Below are 20605 nucleotides of genomic sequence, written 5' to 3' on the forward strand. Positions count from 1 at the left end.
ACAGTATATGAGGGGAAAAAAAAAAAGTCAGTTCATATCTGGAATAATTACAGCTTCTCTGTTTTGTCAGTGGAAGTAGGCTCAGTGGTGCGTTGCCAAATTTTAACGAGAACTGCCACAAAAATTCCCAGTCCTGGCTTGTGGTAAACCTGAAGGATCAAGGGTAGATGTTCTGCAGACAGAGGAAATAAATAGCTGGAAAATGCTGATTCAATGCAAACCTCAATAATTTTCTCATCCCTAAGGTAATCCCAGGGCTTCAAGTTGTGTTAACTGGTGCAGCTCTGCTGGAGTCAGTGAGTGGTGTAAATCTACCCAGGTCAGAATCCCAAGGTTGTGTTTGTAGCTCAGAATGGTGGCGGCCTTGTAGAGGGTGCCAGCTGGATCCTAAAAAATTGAATATTATTGGATGGAAATGGGCCAGTTCAAGACAACAGAGGACTTGTGTTCCTTATGAACCTCAAGTTAAACTGCCCTTTGAGGGGTGACAGATTGAGGACAGAGGGCTCCCAAAGACACGATTCTGTCAGGACAGTTATTCTATCCTTTTTTCATTTCAGTGTTGGGAATTTCATCACTAGATTGTCATATTGCTTTACCTGCACTTCAGCAACCAAAGCCAATCAAATGGGCCGTCCCAAAGCCCGTAATCAAGATATCTCTGACCTCAGATCTGGAGCTCTGTGTTGAGCTTCACTATTGAGCTTCTCTCTAGTAAGCGTGAATACCCACTGAAAGCTGAGGATGGAAGAGCATGACCACCTTCTCTTCAGATTCAGTCTAAAGAATCCTGATGCCTTATTGCAGACCGCCCAAGAATGTATATTTTAAAAACTACTTTAATCGTGTCAGACAGGGAGAAACTCTTGTCATCTCTCATGCTTCATCCCTGTACCCTATGTGAATACCTGTTACAGAGGGTGCTGAACATTGCAGCATGCTGCCGTTAGCTCTTAGCTTGCATCCCTGATCCTGGCTATCTTAAATCTCTTTCAGTGCTGCTTTGCAGGCTTTCCAGAACTGGGAATCCCAAGGGCTCATTGACAGCCATTTCCAGGGCCCAAGGGAATGGGACATACATGACTGATGATACACACCCTATGTGTATTTCTACAGATTATTCCTAGATCACTGCAGAATCGGCAGAGCTGGTTAAGAGACTGTATACAGCCAGAGTGAAAGATCTTGCCTGCTGTCCATGAGGCAGGACATGCATTTTAAGTACATAAATACTGTGCCAGATTTTGCACGGTACTGGAAACTGAACCAGTCTGCTTTCCTTGTGGTTTGTGTATGATTCATAGTTAATCTCATGTAAACCCATCCTGTAAAATCTTTCTCTTTTCTTTTTTTCCCATCTCTCTCTAGGATTTACTTAGATATTTTTCTCTCTTTGCTATAGTGTGTCCTGAGGTTTTTGCACTCAGATGTGCTGTACCGCCACTGGAATAGCTCAGCATTCTTTTTCAATTATTATTCTGCTGAGGTTTGCAGATACTTGGCTGTAACAAATCAGATCCCTATTCAAACACTATTGTGTTTTAGGTATATTTTTGAAACCTAGAAACCTCACTCTGGGCAGTCAATCCATAAATGGCTGAAGTTTGTGAAGATCCAGTTCTCAAGGCACATTTTATACAGCTACATTTGTGTTTGAAACAATTAACTATTTCATTTCAAAATAGCAATGCTTTGTTTCTGGAGAGTGGCACTTGCAACACTGTCATCCTTCTGTGTGAATCTTCTTGCCTGGGAAGGAGAACAAGTACTGGACTGTGGCATTTAAACCAGCAGTATTGCAATGAATAAGAAGTGATGGTAAAGCATACATAAGATAGCAGGCAGTGTGGGTGTTCCCACAAAAAGTACAAGCTGCCTTCTCAAGCAGCTGCTTACTTAGAAATCTCTGTGATGGACTTGGAAGCATTGGCTGTCTTTCCCTTTGCTTTCCTCTAAAGTTATTTCTGTGAAGTCTCCATCTGGCTCCTAAGCCTCAGTTTATATTTCATTTTATATTTTGAGTAGCTGTCAGCTGCAAGGTATATGCGTGTAAAAGAAGGTGAGAAGGGAAAAGAGGTGAAGTCACTAAGCTAAGAGAAGGAGAAGAGGCAAAACCTATACTTTTCTGAATTGTACAATGCACTGGCTTTTTATCCAAGTTCAAAACAAAGAGGTATTCCTCACGGTGTAAGAATGGAGCTATGCCTGTGTCACAGTCTTTGATCTGAACACATTTGTGTTTGGGGAAATGCAGAATAGAAGAGAGTGGCATGGCTTATCCCTTTTACTTTCTAATGCTCTCAGCCAAAGCATGAAATTCAGAAGATATGAGAAGTCTGGGAGAGATCAAACTTGAATGCAAATGGGAACATGACATCTTCTGTCAGAACCGAGATTGAGTATCTGGGTAGCAATACTGCTGTCTGAAGGCATTAAAAAAAGCCTTCACCTCTTCACCATATCGTGAGACTGGATTTAAAATCTTGACTTTTATAAGTATGTGCATATATATCTCTGTGCATCAGATCCTTTGATTTGTACTCTGAACCTGCAAGATTGTTTGTGTGCTCTTTTCTGCGAAACCATTAAGTCTGAGAATTTATTTTGAGCTGAGATGTTCCTATAATCACTTCCAAGAAATCACCTGATGAGATTAAATGAACAAATGTGAGAATTGGCAGTACTGTGGTACTAAGCTGTGCTCACAGAGTGAGATCATCTGAGTGTAATGATGGAGGTGATAAAGGCTAGCACAGAAGCATAGCCTGGAAATTGCGACTTCTGTTTCCAGATGCCACGTTGGCTCTACCTGGGCTGTGACCAAGCTGCTGATTTCCAGTGGTGAAAACCATTTAATTTCCAGCACGATCAATGGAACCTGTAGATATTTGTAATCTCTGAAAACTGCCTGTTGTCTCAGGCTTCTTTAAAGATTTTTACCCAGGAATCTCTCTGTCCAAGATCTATGATTTCCAGATGATGTCGTGAAGCTCTCAGTATGAAGTGCTGTACCGTGGGATGCTTCAATAGATACCTGTCCTTGCTATTAAGTGTCTCCTGCACTTTAGGTAATAGCTGGTTGTTATTAACTGTAATGCAGGTGAATAATAGTAGTGCTACGAAAATTGGTGGAAGCTAAAAGAAACCCCTTTCTCTGTCTTATCTTTAGTTAAAGGCCCAAAGTTCACTTACTACAGGGACTGAAATCTAGAGTCCTTGGTGTAACAGGAAAGTGTTTAACCTGTTAAACTTCAGGGAGAAGCTATGGTAAGATAGGAAAACACCAGAAATTAAACAAAGAAATCAGATGTTGGTCAAGAAATACAAAACCTGGAGATTCTTAATGAAGTAAAACGATTTGGGAGGAGCAGGGAAAGAATTAGCTTTTTGTAGCAGAAGAATCACAGAATCACTACGGTTGGAAAAGACCTGTAAGATCATCAAGTCCAACCATCAACCCAACACCACCATGCCCACTAAACCATATCCCGCAATGCCACGTCCACACGTTCCTTGAACACCTCCAGTGATGGTGACTCCACCACCTCCCTGGGCTGTCTGTTCCAGTGCTTCACCACTCTCTCAGAAAAGAAATTTTTCCTAATATCCAGCCTGAACCTCCCCTGGCGCAACTTGAGGTCATTTCCTCTAGTCCTGTCACTCGTCACTTGGGAGAAGAGACCAACACCCACCTCTCTGCAACCCCCTTTCAGGTAGTTGTAGAGAGTGATAAGGTCTCCCCTCAGCCTCCTCTTCTCCAGACTGAACAACCCCAGCTCCCTCAGCTGCTCCTCATCAGACTTGTGCTCCAGACCCCTCACCAGCTTTGTCGCCCTTCTCTGGACACGCTCCAGCACCTCAATATTCAGAATATTCAGTTGTGGGATGAATCGTAATGTAGGAAAGTTAAATAGATGTAAAGAGATTCCAAAGTTCAGAAGAGAAGCCTTGCATTTTAAGAAACATCCCAGAGTGCTGAGGAAATGTGTCTAAATTCCAGTATTTCTGTCTTGATGTGTACATTTGTACATATATACTCTTTGTTGACCAAAGAACAAAGATATTTTAGAATCCTGTGCAAACTGCATGAGTTACATCTGTCACATGCACCTGCAAAGTGAATTGCAAGTCAGAAATTTTTTAACTTGGGCTGCGGTTCTGGGCAACGTGCAAGTGTTACTGAGGGAATGGCATGAATTTTAGAGGCTATGCAACTGCATCTCCTCCTGAGAGTTTATTAGTACAGCCACACCGTATGCTGGTATGCTCCAAGCCAGAAACAGTGACAACATCCTGCCCAACCTGAGCAAGTTAAAAGCACAACAGATGCAGCTTTTGCATGTCGATGCTGTGTAATGAACATCCAACCAGGGGATGACTCAGCTGGATCTATGAGAAACCACTGTGTAAAATGGGGATACGAGAACTTAACTATTTCCCAAAGGCTTGGAGAGAACTAATTGAGGATGGTAAGACTTACAGAGGTGCTGATATTTCTGTGCTTACAGTCCTGCTATGCACTCAGTTATAGTCCTGAAAAGCTTCTTAGAGTTAGTAGGTCGGAGAAATTAAAGCTTTCTGAATCCTGGGGTGTGTGTTTGTCCTGTTACTAACATAGGTGAACCCTTTGAAAGTGCTGAATATAACACTTCTTAGAATCAGTTTCATTTAATCTTTCTTCATTTAACCTGAAAATAAAATTCTCCAATTCTTAATGGATTAATTTAGACTCTGTGGTGGAGATTGTCGTTTAAGGAAGCCCTCTAAATAAGTTTTAGCTCAATCAAGGCTTTGCTGGATGTTGCAGCCTCTGATCTTTTTAAAAATGATCATAGCATGACTATTAGCCATGTGTACGGGTAATTTACTTTCTCTGTGACCTTCCCAGCTCCAGCAAAAGAAAGGATGTGTCATTTTATCTCCAGATACTACCGTGGGCTATGGTGTTTGGCATAGAAATAAATAAGCTGATAATGACCTCCCTACTAGTGGCTTTGTGTAAGAATAGATCATGCAACGGCATTACCATAAAACCATTACATTTCGCAGCAACACTGCACAGTTAATGACACAAAGGCTTACGCTGTGAATATGTGGCTGTAGAGATAAGGGAAGTCTAGCTGTTCTTCTTCTAGCTCACCAAAAATGGCTAAGCAATAGAATCAAAGCAATAAATGTTTGTAAATATTCATTTCATCTCCCTAACTCCTGTTTTTTAAAGCTCTTTGGTAACGGCAACCTGGTCCCTGTTAAGTCCCAGAGTTAAGACAATGTGGTACTGTTTTTTACATACTTCCCTTGGCAGGCAAGTTTTAGTTTACAGGTAGCTAAGTGAGGTTTGTATTACTGCAACAGTTCATTTGGAGTAGGCTAAAAGGAGTGTTTTCAGAGTCCTGCTGTAGCGTGACATCTATTATTGTCATACCATGACCCCAGCTTAACTCCTTGGGGAGAGCACCACTTGCAAAGGAGAGGATGTGGTGTCACTGAGCAAGAAGGTTCTTCAAGCAGCAAGGAAAAGTCTCCTTGTCATTCAGGGAGTGGGTCCCTGGCTCTTTTGCACCTCTGATGATGGGAAGGGTGCAGTCCTGTTCTTCTCCAGATCTCGATAAAGGATTGGTTTAGTAAGAGGGTTAGCCAGCAGGTTGAGGAAAGTGATTGTTCCCCTCTATTTGGCAAACGTGAGACAGTGTCTGGCTGGAGTAATGTGTCCCATTTGGGTCTCCCTAGTATAAGGAGGGCACCGGGAAGGTGCAGTGAATCCAGTGGAAGGGGGCTGGAGCACATGGTGCCCCAGGATAGGTGAGTAGGCTGAGTTTGTTCAGCCTGAGTAGGAGATGGAGAAGGGGAGATCTTAGTGCTGTCTTCAAAAACGTGATGGGTTGTTACAGAGAAGATGGAGCTGGGCTTTTTGTGGAGGTGCACAGTGAAAAGGTGAGAGGCAGTGGATGCAAATTGCAGCAAAGGAAATTCTGTTTGGATATAAAGAAAAAATTCTTCAAAACAAGGGTATGCAAACACTGGAACAGGGTCCAGAGATGGAGGTACTGAAAAATTGACCGGACAGGGCCTGGAGCAACCTGATGTAAACTTGAAGTTGGTCCTGTTTTGGATTAAAGATTTGTAGAGATCTCTTCCTACCTAAATTACTCTCTGATTCTAGTCTGAAGGACAGATTTCTATTTCTTATATTACATTTGCTATTCTTGCACTTGAACAGTTTCCAGTAGTACACTAAATGATATCTGTCACATAGGTTTTGCTCTTTCTTTTCTCAGATGGGAGAGTGTGGGGAAGGTGTTTACAATGGTTTGGTTTAGTGTTGATGGGCTTTTTTAATATCTAAGACGCTGTTGGTTGATATGGGAGGAAATGGGCTGAAGATTTACATCTGACAGGGGACTGGTGCTGCTCCTGAGGTGCTGGGTGAGTCTGGTTCCTCTGGAGTCAACCCTGGAGGAAGTTCTCTTACTCTCCAGTGAGCCCTACTGATGAGGCTCCTTGGCACAGAAGCCAAAGCATTGGCTGTCCCCTGTGTTCTTCAGGAGAACCTCAGGGCATTATTTAGGCTCCCCTACCTGCTGTTTTTTATCATTTATCCTAACACTATGATTTAGGATTATCCACTAAATGGTCATTTTTCTTCTAATTTATTTTAATTAGAGACAAACAATTTTACTGGTAGTCAAAGCTGAATTCAGAGGTGTAGCCAGAAGCTCCGATTATTCGTTAGTGATCTGTGGCTTCACTACAGAGGCTTGCTTCCTTCTGATTTCCTCTCCTTTATATCTAGCTCAGACTGGAGGCTGGTCTGTATCAGTTTAGCTCCAGCTGGAGATCTTTCCCTCCTTGTTTATCTCAGTTATACCATGCATTTCATTAAGGTGCTGTTATTAGCCGTATAAAATGGAGGGATTAAAAAGGATGAATGAAATGAGAAAAGACCCTGGAGGAAAGAACTCTATTAAATTCACACTAGAAATCCTTGTCAAATGCATATGAGAAAAGACTAGAAGTCTTTCTTTTTCAAGCTATATGACAGTGTCTCATTTTCCTTTCTTTCCTTTTTTTAAAAAATTATGTAGGTCCTAGTAAATAAAGCAAGTGCCCAGCCCCTCCCTAAAATGTTGTTATAGTACCCAGAAGAAATACCAGTGTCTGTCTGTGGGCCATAAAGAGAAATGTGGTTTGCATGGCCTGTGAACTCCCTGCAATGTCGCAGCTGTTATATATAGCATGTGGCATTCTGATTCCCATACTAACGAAAGCATTAAGATGGTCTGAATATTCTGAAATTACCTGTAGAATCATCTTGCCTTAGTTTTCCTACACTCTTGCTTTAAAACTGGAGTTGAAAACTGGGTACTGTTCATGTCTCTGACATGAACTACTTGCATAATTTCAAGTGGGTCTTACTGTCCTTATAATTTAAAATAGAGATAAAACACTAATGAAATAGAAATAATCAGAAATCAATGGAAGTGCAATTGACTTTGATACTCAGGTCACTAATATCAATACTGCACTTTGAAATCCTTCTTTGAAATGTGCTATCAAAATGAGAAGAGGTGTTTTAAAGATGGGGTTGGGGTTTTTTGTTTGTTTGGTTTTTTTCACTTAACTAGGAGTTAAGTACCAGCTCTGGAACACAGAGCTTATGACTGAGTTGGGTCCCACATGTTTTCGATGTGGCTGGTCCCCTCCAAATGTTTGGTCTTGTAGTTTTTCGGGTTAATGTTGTAAAGTCCTCAGAGATGTAAGAAGTTAAGGTCAGTTACTGATGGAAGGAGTTACGCTGCTTATTGTTGATTTACTAGCATATATATAGAAATGACCAGACAGTAGTAAGATTTTCTCTGCAGGCTGTTTTGCACCAAGCTGACCATGACTGTACCTGATACCTGTTCCTATACCAAACTGCTCTCCTTGGCTAGTGTAGAGACCTAACTGGGGTTTCCGTCCTCCTCCAAGAGCTTGTGGAGACCTCTGAGAGCTGGTGCTACTCAGAGCAGCCTTGGGACCGCTTGATTTGTGTCTGTGAATTGCACTGTTGGAAACCCAGGACTGATGGTGATTCCATGGGACGTCAACATTTTTCATGGCTTTAGCTGAATATTTGGGCCAAAGAGGTCTTTTGGTTTGGTTTTTAAATTATATTGGTGAGCTAAAATATTCCTTGCACTTAGTTAACCACTTCTAGTAATATTCTGTCCCTGGGAAGCCAAAGTAACATTACTCTAAAGAGATCCCATGTTGCAATTGATTTGAACGAGTTATAGTTTCATTTAATTTTTTATTCCTGTTTTCTGTCCCATGAGTACAACACTAGACGTCTAAAGCTGTCTTTCAGTCAGGAATAGACAAACAGGAGCTTTTGTGTTTCTCACCATCTCCTCAGACAGTGGTAGCACTTACGGTTTGATTAAAGACTTCCATGACCTGAACTGAGTTTTAGGATACACAGAGTGTAGGATTATGCTCTAAATTGGGATTCCTGTACGTGTTTATACTTCCTAAAAGTTGATTCACATAGCATCAGTTAAAATAACTCCAAAATAATACTTGCAGCATGATCTCTGTGGTTTTATACGAAAATAATGCAGAGCTGCTTTGTTGATATGCAATCCATTTTTTATACCTTTTTTAGCCTAGAAAGAAGCTTGGTTAGGTTGTATGTCTCTCTTTGTTCCTTTTTGTATCATGAGCCTACTATAAACCTGTAGGCTAACTCACAATACAGATTTTAAACCATCTGTCATCTCTGGAATATAATGTCAATGCTTCTAAAAAAGCCTTTTTCCACATAAACATCCCCCTCTCCAGAGTCAAGAAAAGCAGCCCTTCCCATCTAAACCATACCATTTAGTTTTCAAATTGCCATATATTTGGCTTGGAAAAAGACAGGGCTCTTAAAGCAGGAACTATATGGTCAGTACTGGATAGGGAAAACATCAGGGGCACACAGATGCTAAAGCCCTGCCTGCCTTCTTGGAGCACTGAAGCTGGGTGAAGATCTGACCCGGTCACAGAGCAGAGAATGTTTTCTTCTCTGAAAGGCACAGATTTTATTCCACTCAGTATCACACTTTGAATTATTTGTTCTCCCCCGAAAGGGTCCGAACGAAGCGGTGGGCTGTGCCAGCGCTGGGAGAAAGCTCAGTGCGTTGGACCGCTTTCTCCTGCGGTCCTGCTGAGCTGAAGCACAGAGAGGGGAGGAGCAGCGACAGGGCAAATGCCTCAGATGAGGCCCACGAAACACTATCTCTTGCATGCAGCTGCTCGGAGCCTCGTGGCGTGTGCCAGGCACAGTGTTCCTATCAACCCGCAGCTTCTCACCGATGGTCGGGGCCACACACCAGCCCTACACACTCTCCATGCAGACCCTTCCTTTAAAGCATTGCCTCGGGGGCAAACAAATTCTCCTTACTAGTCAGTAGCCCGTCTCCACTGGGCCAGACAGCTCCACTGAACACAGCGTGAAGTAGAACAGACCAGCTTAGTAAGCCATCTACCTGCAATAAATTTGCTTCCTAAAATAGCTGCAGAGCTACGGGGTATTTTTATAGCAGCTACACAGGCCTTTTCTGTTCTGAAGGACTGTAAAGAAAACTTGGAAACATTAGCTTGTGTGTAAACTGATGCAATGCTGCCTGAGTTTGAAGACAGCCTGGAACAATAAACCTGTGAAGGGTGAAGTACCTGCTCAGTCTTGGTTGGGCTTTAAGTATGATACTCAAGGGTGTCAGTGTAAATATCAACCCTGTGAGACCTTTCACTGCTGGTGGTTTTAGTAGTCGTCAGGTGCATGATCTTAATGATCCCAATATTTTACAATGTCTCTCTACCAGCAGTATTGTTATTTTAGCATTTCTATCTTCTGCCTCTAACAAGAAGTGAGGAAAAGGAAATAATGTTTGCCTTCTTTAGACAAATCTGGATGTAGAATCTCAATGTGAGTAAATGTAATAGTTGTGTGATAGCTCCAGGCTGGCCAAGGCCACTTCCTCTACCCGTCCCCCTCACTACATCTCTTCACCTGTTTGTGCCTGGCTGTCTTCCAGCTCCCATGTGAGGGGTGCCCTCGCTGAGGAAAAAAAAAACAAGGTGGTGTCAACTGGAGAGGAGTATGTGCTGCTTTGGGAGGATCAAGACTGCTTAAATTAGAAGCATCAAGGACAGCCCTTGCTCTTGCTATTTCTGCTGGAAGGACAGTTGGGCATCCCTTTACCCCGCAGTTACACCAAGAGGAGCGATTAGGTTTCACCTGCTGTTAGGATATGTTAACCAAGTCAAAGTGTGCGGTTTGCTTCTGTAGTAGCCTGGCTGAGAAGTCAGAGGTGGATCTGGATGGAAAGCGGAGTGTCTTTGTGTTAGACGCTGAGTTCTCCTGGGTCTACCCTCTGTTTCCTCAGTGCTATGGGTGTGCAGGGCACTTCAGAAGCGCTCGTGAGGACAAGGTCTTAGCAGCCCAGAGGAGCTAAGCAGGTCACCCACCCGGAAGGTTGGGAGGAACGTTTCCTGAAGCAGAGAGATGTGCTGGGTGACTGTTCAAGTGGAGCTTTACACCTTGTTAATACCCATGGAGGCAGTGCGTGACTGGCCAAGTGACATGGGCACAGCTGCACGATTGTCCTCAGCAGCACTGAACCAACCCCAGAGGATGTTTGATTCGAGTTGCAAATGGAGTTTGAAGTGAGCCTGATCTGTCTCAGGGGTGTCAGGGCCCAGTGCATTCCTTGGAGGATGTTTTTGTCGCTGAGGCACCATATGCCTTTGGTATTCTCGGAGTGTATCGGGGTGTCAGGCTGGCATAGCTGGGTATCCACACCTCCTGGGGCCCAGGGTGGGGATGGCGTCAGCTGTCATCCTGAGGGTGAACAGGAAAGTTCCTGACTGCCCTGGAGCCACCGTGCAGGACCTATTCTACTGCAAAATGACCACAAAGAATCTGCAGGAGCTGTCTCCCAGGGAATACCAGCCCTCCTCCCCTGCAGCTGGTGCTTCCTCCACCCCAATCCCTTCTTGGATACCAGGCATTTGGCCTGTCAAGGGCCTCGCGTTAACCCTTTCCCTGACCTTGTGTGCTGCTTATTTTCACTTCCACAGCTGTTGGATTTAAACTGGGAACCTTTGGTGCAAAGACAGTGCCATTTATTTGTAGTCGGTGGCAGTGTGTGAGCATTAATTAGGACTGATAATAAGGAATGCAAACCTTTTGGCTCCCTTCTTGGCAGTTTCAGTGAGGAACACTGGTGCAGTGACAGCTCAACTGATGCTCTGTGTGTATGAAGCAAACACTAGCCAGTGAACATGTTGAGGAAATAGGAGATATTTCAGTGATTCCTAAATGTGTCCAACCCTGTGTTTGATCAGAAGTTTGCCATCTTGGCTGCTGTGTGCCCATGATAGGGAAACATTAGTTATTTATGGACAAAATAAGGGCTGTTCTATTTGTGTTGTAGTAGTACAATGTTCTAAATGTTTGGGCAGTCCAAACACCACTGTTGGCATGGTAACTAGATGAGCAAAACTTGGATGGCTTGGGATATGAACTGTGCTGGTGTATTTGTAACAGTAGGTTACCATCCAGAAAATACCTGTGTGGTTAGAAATACTCAAGAGAATGGATATGCAGGCTTTTCTGGAGGTAATCTGAGTCCTGGCCAGTACTCCTGAGAATCTCTGAGAGTCTTTCCATTTATATCAGTGGCTGCTGTACAGAATGTGAGAGTTGATTTTACAGGTAAATGACTGTAGGACCAGGCCCCTCATGAGCAAAACAGCATCACCAAATCATCAGAACTAAAGACATTGTGTGAAGCCCTCCCAAGTGCTGGTGCCAGCTCTGATGCTGATCCCCAGGCTATAACCTAGATTCCATTAGGAATATTATCACATCTGGGTTAGCCTGTGCTCTGTAATGGTCAGATCACTGCACTAGCAGATCCGGAGAAGAAACAGAAAGATACAATAGCCAGGGCTGGCTGTGGCCGTACTGGTAAGTGGAGACAGAAGGAGGTTTGGTGATGGTGCAGCTGCTCCCCTGGAATATGACAGAGACTGTTAAAGAGGAGCCAACTGTTCAGTTGCTTTAATATTCCCCTGATAATCAGGAAACCCCACAATATGGGAAACTTCATCCTTTGCTGTCTCATTTCGTGGTAAACTTGAATAATGATAACCAAAACCAAATCCTGTGTAATGTAATAATACAAACAAACACAGTCATTCAGTTCCACAGATTAACTCCTGGGGGTTTCTCCCCTCCTTTTTGACTTTATTCTCTTGATTCAGTTGAACATCCTCTTACACTGCATCCAGAGTAGGAGCAAATAACTTCAGTTATTTGTCTTTGCTGCAAAAGAAACAATTGCAGCATTTACAGTCACTCTTATGGATCTTCCCCAGTGTGCTTCCACACACATTCATTGCCCCTCTCCTTTCCCCTTCTGCCTCCACTGCGTCCTTTTTGACAAAGAATGACCAGAAGGACACGTAGCTGTCCAGATTGGGGATTGCTGCTGCTGATGTTCCTAATAGGATTATAAGATTTTCAGGATTAATCCTTAACCTATTCTTTAGGAAGACTAACCTTTTACTTAGATTTTTGCCTCCTGTTGCACAATTAGATGACTCTTCAGTGATTTCTTTACAGCTGCTGTTTTGTCCTTTTCCAAGGCGATTGTAATTGATGTAGACCTCCAGCACGGAGCAGTGTAAGAATTGTTAGACTGTTGTGGTTACTTGTTTAGTGCTGCAAGTGAGCTTTTCCTAACTCGCTGATGCATGTCACTCCTTCCTTGCCTTTCCTTATACCCTGAGGGTATGTGTTTGTTTTAGCCCAGACTGTAGGAACTCATCTCTGTAGCTTTAAATGTAGCAACTACTACATCAAGCTCTAGGAGTCCCTGGTTTGCTGATCAGGATGTCTGCTTCTGCTTTTACACAGAGGGTAAAAGAGCCAAGGCTTTCCAGGGTACATAGCTCATTCAAAGGAGCTTTGAAAGATGGAAATGGGTGGGGAGTGAGTTGACTCTGTATTTGTAGTCTGGTTTCCTAAGGAAATGAGGCTTAAGCAGTCTGTTTTTCCACTGCTGCTAACTTCTGGATCTGCAAAGTGATTGTGCCAAAATAGATGGGTCAGAGAGGTCTCAAATACTAAGTTTCTTCATTATTCATAAGAATTAGCTGCTGGATAGGAGATTGTTTCATAGCCATGTCTGCCAGGAGGTAAAAGCTGCAGTGTTAACTCCATAGGCAGGTCGTTAGTTTGGCTTGCCAGCTGGCAGGCACCATTCAGGCAGTCAATGCATGTACCATGGAAGGAGTCACAGCACATGTGGTTCCCAGGTCAGCTGGCAGTTGTGGAAGGGAAGTGAGGGTCTGTGCTGTGGTTTTGGGGATGTGTGAGGAAAGCTGAAGGTCCTGTGGTGTTGTTCAGAGAACATCAGGTAGAACTGGAGTGTTGCAGAAGAAGAGTAGAGAGATGAGGAGGAAGTGGGGAATGACGTGGTTGGAATTTGTGTGGCTTGGGCTGCTACCTCTCAAACTGTTGGCTGTCAGGATAACTGTCAGGGAACAGCTTGTTTTGCAGGAGATGGACTGATATGCAATGGGGGAGCAAAGAGCACAGGAGCTCCAGGGTGTGGGAGAAGACATAGAAGGAACAGCAGAGTGAGAAGCTGGTGGCACTACAGTCATTAAAGGAGAGAAGGGACTGAGGTAGGATGTGATAAAAGATCAAACCAATAGTAGTTAGAAGCAACATTTTTCAGGCACATAAAGCAAAGATTCAGCTTGTTAGGCAAGGGGCAGGGGGTGAGGTGGCAGGGGAAGAGAGTTTTAAACACTGGTACATCCAGGTGGGGTAGAAACCACACAAAGGAGGCTGGAAAGGAGATTTAGACAAGGAATGACTTAGTGACTTGGGCAGAGAGACAAAGATTCAGCCTTGGTTTGTGTATAGTGTACAGAAGGAGTGATTTGGCAACAGTCTGAGCATGGGGATGAAGGAAGGCAGGAATCAACGATAACTTTTAATTACACAGGAAGCTTGAATGAGGGGGAAGAGAGAAGTATTGTCTTCAGCAGGGGAGAGGAACTGAGGGAAGAGATAGAGGATTGACATGTATGTTTGAATTAAATAAAATGTACTCAAGCCTGATCCAGAATATGTCTATGTGCAGGTATTTGTCTCCAAAACTCTGAATATGCTTTACAGAAATGCCTGAACATCTTTTGTCTTCCATTTTTAGGGTGTACCCAAAGGTTAAATGACTCCAAGCCACATAGTAAGCCACAGCAATGACAAGACTGGGATCCAACATTCCTTGAAACAGTTTTCAGTCTGGCAAACTATAGCAGTAACAAATGTCCATATATGCACACAACACCCTGCAAGGCAGATCAGTGACACTCTCGATCTCCAATTTAGGGAGAGCACATCACCTTATTAACTGTTCCTTGCTCTGCTTATGCAAAGGTATTGCACAGTTTCCTTCCCTCACAGGAATTTTTTTCAAGTGTTTATTGTCTGCAACTAATTCTTTTCTAGTGATCCTGTAAACTGTTTGCTTCTTCAGGATCCAGTTACTTTCTGTTACCAGCACAAACTGAGGAAACAAATATCAATCATTCAGTGATTATTTGCAGGAAATAAAAGCGTGAGATAGCAGCCAGCCTGGGCCAAGAAGGAAGGACAGAAATGCAGTACTTTTTATAAGTAAAGCCAAAAATATTATTCATGTCCTCAGCTGTTAGTTTCGAATATTGTGGAGCTTTCTTCCTTTTGTGAGCTCTACCTTCTTTGGATTAGGTCCTGCTACCTTTGAACTCAGAGGGAATATTTGTTCTTAGCTTCAGTGAGAACAGGATCAAGCTATTGTCTCTGTGTTCTTCCTTGCTTTAACCAGCATTGCTGTTTGTTAAGATATTGCAAGGGACAAAAATGCATTTGGTTTCCCAGAAGCCTTTTGAGCATTTGTGTCTAATCCCTGCATACAGCACAGCCCCTGTGGGTGAAATAGGTTCAGGGCTGACTGTTTCCAGCAAAGCTTTTTGAAGCCAGTGCGAAGCCTCTGTAAAATACTGAATCTCCTCACTCGGTAGCTGCTTTTCTGAAGTCTGCATTGTGCTTCAGGTTTTGCTAAGCTATGCTACAGTAAGCATGATGAATAGCAGGCAAATTGTCTTCAGTCACTGCCTTGGAAATCAAGATGTATGCTGGCTCACCCCATTCTTTCACAAATACCTTCTTGAACTACGGGAAGTGTGATGGTACGCCATATCCCAGAGTGTTAATTTTTAATGTCTTATGCACTTAATGGACTCAACTGTAATTATGAGTCCCATGGCACACAATCGCTACTGGCACGATGGAGAAGATGACTGCGGGTCCATGTGGCTCCACAATTAGAGATTGAAACATTGATCATTTCCATTCCCAAGAGCAGCGGAAACAGCTGTATGAATTTAAAGCAAAAGCTCCAGTGGAAAGAGGGGTAGCTGCAAGCCAATAAATATTCCCCTGCAATCTATTAAATTCAGACTTTGCAGCATCATCCTACTGCATTGAATAAAACTGACTGCAACCTGAACAGGGCAAAGTGGTTTTGACAAGCCTATGCTCATGTCCAGAATAATTGAAGTGAATAAGCAGCTAGGCAGTGATGCAGAGAGGAGTTAGTATAAAAAATTCTCAACCTTTTTTTCTCAGTAGTGCTATTTTTAACTTACGGATCCTTATTTCTTTCTTACATGAAATCTTGAAGCTGACAGCATCCCTTTCAGACTTGAAAATGGAAGAAAACTGTCTGAAAGAACAGTAGAGCTGGGATTTTTAGGCCTGATCCTGTTGGCATATCTTGGTGGGCAAATTTCTCCTCCTTTGAGCCCAAATGAACTTCACCAAACAGTGCAGGGCTATTCCCTTTAGCAGATTTAATGTAGGATAAGGCCCCAGCATTCAAACCCTTGCGCCAGTAGAACTTGGATGCTACTTTATCCTCTGCCAGCTTTTCAAAGTATTGAATAGAGGTGGAAGGGATTTTGGACAAATAATTCTCATTTTGTCCTGTGTCTGAAAGCAATACTCCTATATTCCTGGTGTCACAGTAGATTATTTTGAAATCAGGTTTTTAATTTCCTTTTAAAAGTGCGGTGGCCTTTTTTGGTTTTTGGTTGGTTGGTTTTGTTTTGTGTGTTACTCATAAGATACAGCTATGGAAACCACTGCAAAAGGAAGGTCAACCTGAATCCCTGCTCTTCATTCATGTCATTGGCAATAGTTTCTCTGAATTCAGTGATGCAAAATCACTCCTCTACTGTACTTAGTGCACTCAAGCTTAAATCAAATCCTAACACTTTTTGCTAGTGGAAGAAACACGTTTAACAGACAGGGGAAAAAAATCTTTCTCTGTGACAGGAAATCAATTTAATCCATTTGTTGTTTGTTTGTTTTTTTTCCAGGCTTATATTTGGCACTCTTTACCCTGCATATTATTCTTACAAAGCCGTGAAATCAAAGGACATCAAAGAATATGTGAGTAATGAGGTTTGTGGCTGTGCAGCAGGATTTGTTTTCTAAGATTGCTCCTCACCATGTTCTAAAGGTGTTGCCTGTATTCTGGGAAAACTCATAAACCAGTGCAAGGGGAAGACTGGCCTGAGGTGGACTGGCTGATTGCTTGGCACAAGTCTCAAATAAGGAGACCTGGGTTTGCGTTTCTGGCTCCTCTGCAGACTTGATGTGCTCTTTGTCAAATGTATGCTTTTTCTCTGGTGGTGCAGGCTATATACGGCCGACTTAAAAGGTGTTTGGCATCCAGAGCTTTGTGTGTTTTCCTTTGTTTCTGAAGAGCAGAATAAATCAAAGCCTTTTCAAAAAGCCTTGAAGCTTTAGCTGCTCATTCAAAATGAGGATCAGAGGAGGCAACTTGAAGCACATATGACTGAATCCTCAGACAGAAACATCCTTCCTTGTGGAGCAACCTATTTACAGGCAGGTCTGGCAATCTTTTGCTGAAAAATGTTCCCTGGGACCCAGTTTCTAAAGGCATATGGGGCCATCAGGGAAAGTGAAATGTGGGAGGATCAAAACCACTTGGATGCTGTTGGGGGTCCTGTAGGATTTGTAGTGCCCTTCACAACCTGAGCTCTGTTAACTTCACTGAACCCGGCTCAGCCTCCAGATCTTGACTCTTCAGTCCTCTTAAGATCCCAGGGATAACAAGCCCATTTTCTCCTCTGGGTAACAGTGTAGATGGCTATGCCATTAAGTCCTTAGTGTAGGCTCAAACTGGGACTCACTGTGGCTGCTGAGATTATTCCTTTCTATCAGTCCCCTCCTTCAGATAATGGTTTTGGATATTTTGAGAACCATAACTGTTCCAGAACACATCTGATACTTAAGGCAAAATGTCCCTGCAGCCCTTGCACAGCTGTACTTCTTAAGGTTTGTACACCCTTTGCTCGGAAATGCCGAAGACGTGTGCTAGCATCCCCAAACAGTGTCTGCCACTGATACTTAACATTTCCACAGTCCTTTTCTGGAAAATATTTTGTTGAAGGGTACAATTCCTGTTGGAAATTCAATTGCAAAAGAGGAGCTTGCATCAGACATATGGGGTCATGACCCACACGTGGGAACAGCTGATCTAAGACCTGTTCTGCACTTACAATTGTTTTTCAGTTTAACACACCAGTTGTGGCAATACAACCATTAGGTAGTAATTTAAAAAGTAGTAATTTACACTGACACAGTACAAACCTTCATTTACTAGTCAAAACTTGTATCACTGCAGTTTATTTTTATTCTGCTTGGTAATAGTAATTTTGATAAATGGTGTTTTAGGCTGATCCAAGCCCATCCACACCAGGTCTTGGTTTGCATTGAAAAGTTTTGCCAGCAGTATGCCTAACTGACAGAACCATGCTGGCAGTGAGGCTTTGAGGTAGTCGCAGTTATCTAAGAAGTCTGGCAGAAGCTGCCCTGGGAAGACAATGCTGTCAGGCATTTGGCAAAGCCATTCTACTGCTGTAACACTAAATATAAATATATATATAAATCCCAGGGGAGCAGTTGCATAGCTGAGTGACATGTGCTCAGGGACATAGTTACATAGCTGGGTGACAGGTGCTCAAGGGACATAGTTACGTAGCTGGGTGACAGGTGCTCGGGGAATAATTTCAGTACCTTCAGGGAGATGGAGAGAGACTACAGGTACTGTCCCCACTGCATTGGGGAGAAAATGGCGGAAGCCATTTCAAAGCTGGTGAGATCCGGATTTATTGCCACCTCCATCCTCCCTGCCCCAGAGCAGGACCTGGTGTGGCTATCCCTCTTGTACTGCCTTCTTTCCAGGCTTCCCTTATTCTACTGCAATCATCCCAGCCTTAGGTAACACAGTCTAATTCTCTGATTCAAGGATTTTCATGGATTTTACTTCCTTAAGCTTCCTAATATTCCAGCAAAGCTGCTTAGGGATCCCCATTTTCAAATATAGCTAATTAGATAATAATTTTCAGTTAAATTAACAACTTTTGTCTCTACCATATCTTTTTCTTTGGAGAGACGTATTCTCAAAGCTGTTTGAACTTTAAGTTTTACAATTTTCCAATGGAAAAAAAAATACTGAGAGGGAACAAAAGGTTTCTCTCTCATCTCCGGTACTTGGAAATTATTCCTTACATCATCTCTGTGGTGGCAGTGCTGCAGAAGAGGAACACCACATCACTTGATAAAAATCACCGGAAGTGCTGATGGCGTGTGACAAATATGTTGTTTATTTCCAGCCCAAGAAGGATCAATACTGCATACACCAGAATAGTTTAGCTGTGCTTTTAAATGCCATTTAGAGCTCGGTGACAAAAATCCCCAGATTCCTGAATTACTCGAGATACTACAGTTTCCCTGGCCAGGTCACAGTCCCCAAAGACTCTTTCTGTGTCTGTCACTATCACCGCAAAGGAGACCATCCATAAATCGCCCACCAAGCAGTCCACCCCACAGTGGAGTTACTATAGTTGAACACAGTGACAGCACAGCACATGCTTTCGCTACCAATATGAGGTAAAGTGCTCTCACCTAAGCCCTAGGTAAGGGATTTAAGCTAATGGACTTGCCTTTGTCACTGCAGTGGGCTCAGGGTGTAGATGTGAGGAGGCACCTTCACTCAACTGATGCACGCTAATTCAGTAAGTTGCAGCGAGTTGATTGTGCTCCTGAGCCCTGGATCATGGGATGGGCAGTTACCTCTTTATCTCTTCCTGGATAGTTTCCCCTGCCTGTAGATATTATGTAAGTAATTACATTTTGTCTTAATTGCAGTTTGGCCAACACCCTAGTATTAACGTTTGCTATTAAGATTGAGCCAGGTGAGATTTTTTTAATGCCCTGTGGTAGGGCTGTGGTCCTCCACTGGCCAGCGGAGCTTCCCCTGAAGGGACAGAGTCAGGCTGTTCTTCTTTTCACGAGACCAATCCTAAAGGCCACAGTCTTACTTCCCAAGAGCTTGTGTGGATATCTGATGTGTGTTATGTGCTGAGGTGGGGGGAGCTCTGGTGTCTTCAAGTCCATAGTAATTGTTAAATACACGGGGCAGGGGGGAAAGAACCTTTTATTCTCTGAGAGTTATTCTGTGCATTTGTGCCTGTAAGAACTAGTTTGAGGCCCTTGGGGAAAAATGAATCGGCTACTGTTTTTGTTTACCAGGTCAAATGGATGATGTACTGGATCATATTTGCGCTCTTCACGACAGCAGAGACATTCACGGATATCTTTCTTTGCTGGTGAGCACCAGATGGGAGAGGGTCTTTGGCATGAGGTGAAAAGAAAATGGAAGTGTTTACAAGGGGGAAAAATGGGGCACAAAGGTGCACTGCCTCCTGAACACGGGGTTAGCAGCTTCAGGCGCATAGAGGTGTTTTGTCTGGAGGAGCCATGCTTCCTTTCTCAGTGCTGTCATAGGAAAAGCAAGGAAGAAGATAGAACTCTTATTAGTGAGAAATCATTATAGGGGTCTCAGTCCCCTGCCTGTCAGAGAGGCGCAGCTGATTGCCAAGTTGGATGCTTGCAGAGATCATCAGGTAAACAACAGTAGCTTTAGCTACAGGCATAGTTCTAGACTTACCTAGTTGTGTCTTACAGTAAATACACAGATTCTAGTGATCAGGCAGAAACAGCCCTGCAACGCAGGACTTTGTTTGTAGGTTGCTGTGTGGGTGGTTGTTCCTGGGATGTTTTGCCAGGCCTGTTCCTGGTTAGGCTGGGTTTACAGTTTGATGGAGAACAGTGACAGTCCATACTGATGTGGGCTCTCTAGTGCCAGTGGAAGGATTCCAAGTGACCTCTGTCAGGACGAGAGCACATAAATGCCCAAATATCAGATTCAGTTCCTTAAATTTGGATACTGAAGTTTGGAAATGTTTGTTGTCTGGTTGCCCTTTTTAGTAAGGCCGTCCTAGTGGAAACAAGGAAGATCAGTAGACTTCAGGATGAAAATTTAACTGTAGTGCATGACCCTCACCTAAAGCCTGTTCCTGTGTAGTACTGCATGCCTCTAGTGAGTCCTCCAGACAAAGGGAGTCAGGGGTACTTGGCAACGTG

The 20605-nt window shown here is 43.3% G+C and overlaps 1 protein-coding gene across 4 annotated transcripts in view; it reads left to right on the plus strand.

The window, feature by feature from the left end:
• REEP1 (receptor accessory protein 1) overlaps positions 1-20605 on the plus strand; it is a 71828-nt gene that overhangs the window by 12103 nt on the left and 39120 nt on the right. For all 4 annotated transcript variants that reach the window (XM_059817902.1, XM_059817903.1, XM_059817904.1 and 1 more), the window contains exons 2-3: positions 16468-16540; positions 19712-19788. In XM_059817902.1, the coding sequence (XP_059673885.1) occupies positions 16468-16540; positions 19712-19788 (150 nt within the window). The remainder of the gene's footprint in view (positions 1-16467; positions 16541-19711; positions 19789-20605) is intronic.

The sequence above is a fragment of the Gavia stellata genome, chromosome 5 (genome assembly GCF_030936135.1).
Source record: "Gavia stellata isolate bGavSte3 chromosome 5, bGavSte3.hap2, whole genome shotgun sequence".
Classification (NCBI taxonomy): Eukaryota; Metazoa; Chordata; class Aves; order Gaviiformes; family Gaviidae; genus Gavia; species Gavia stellata.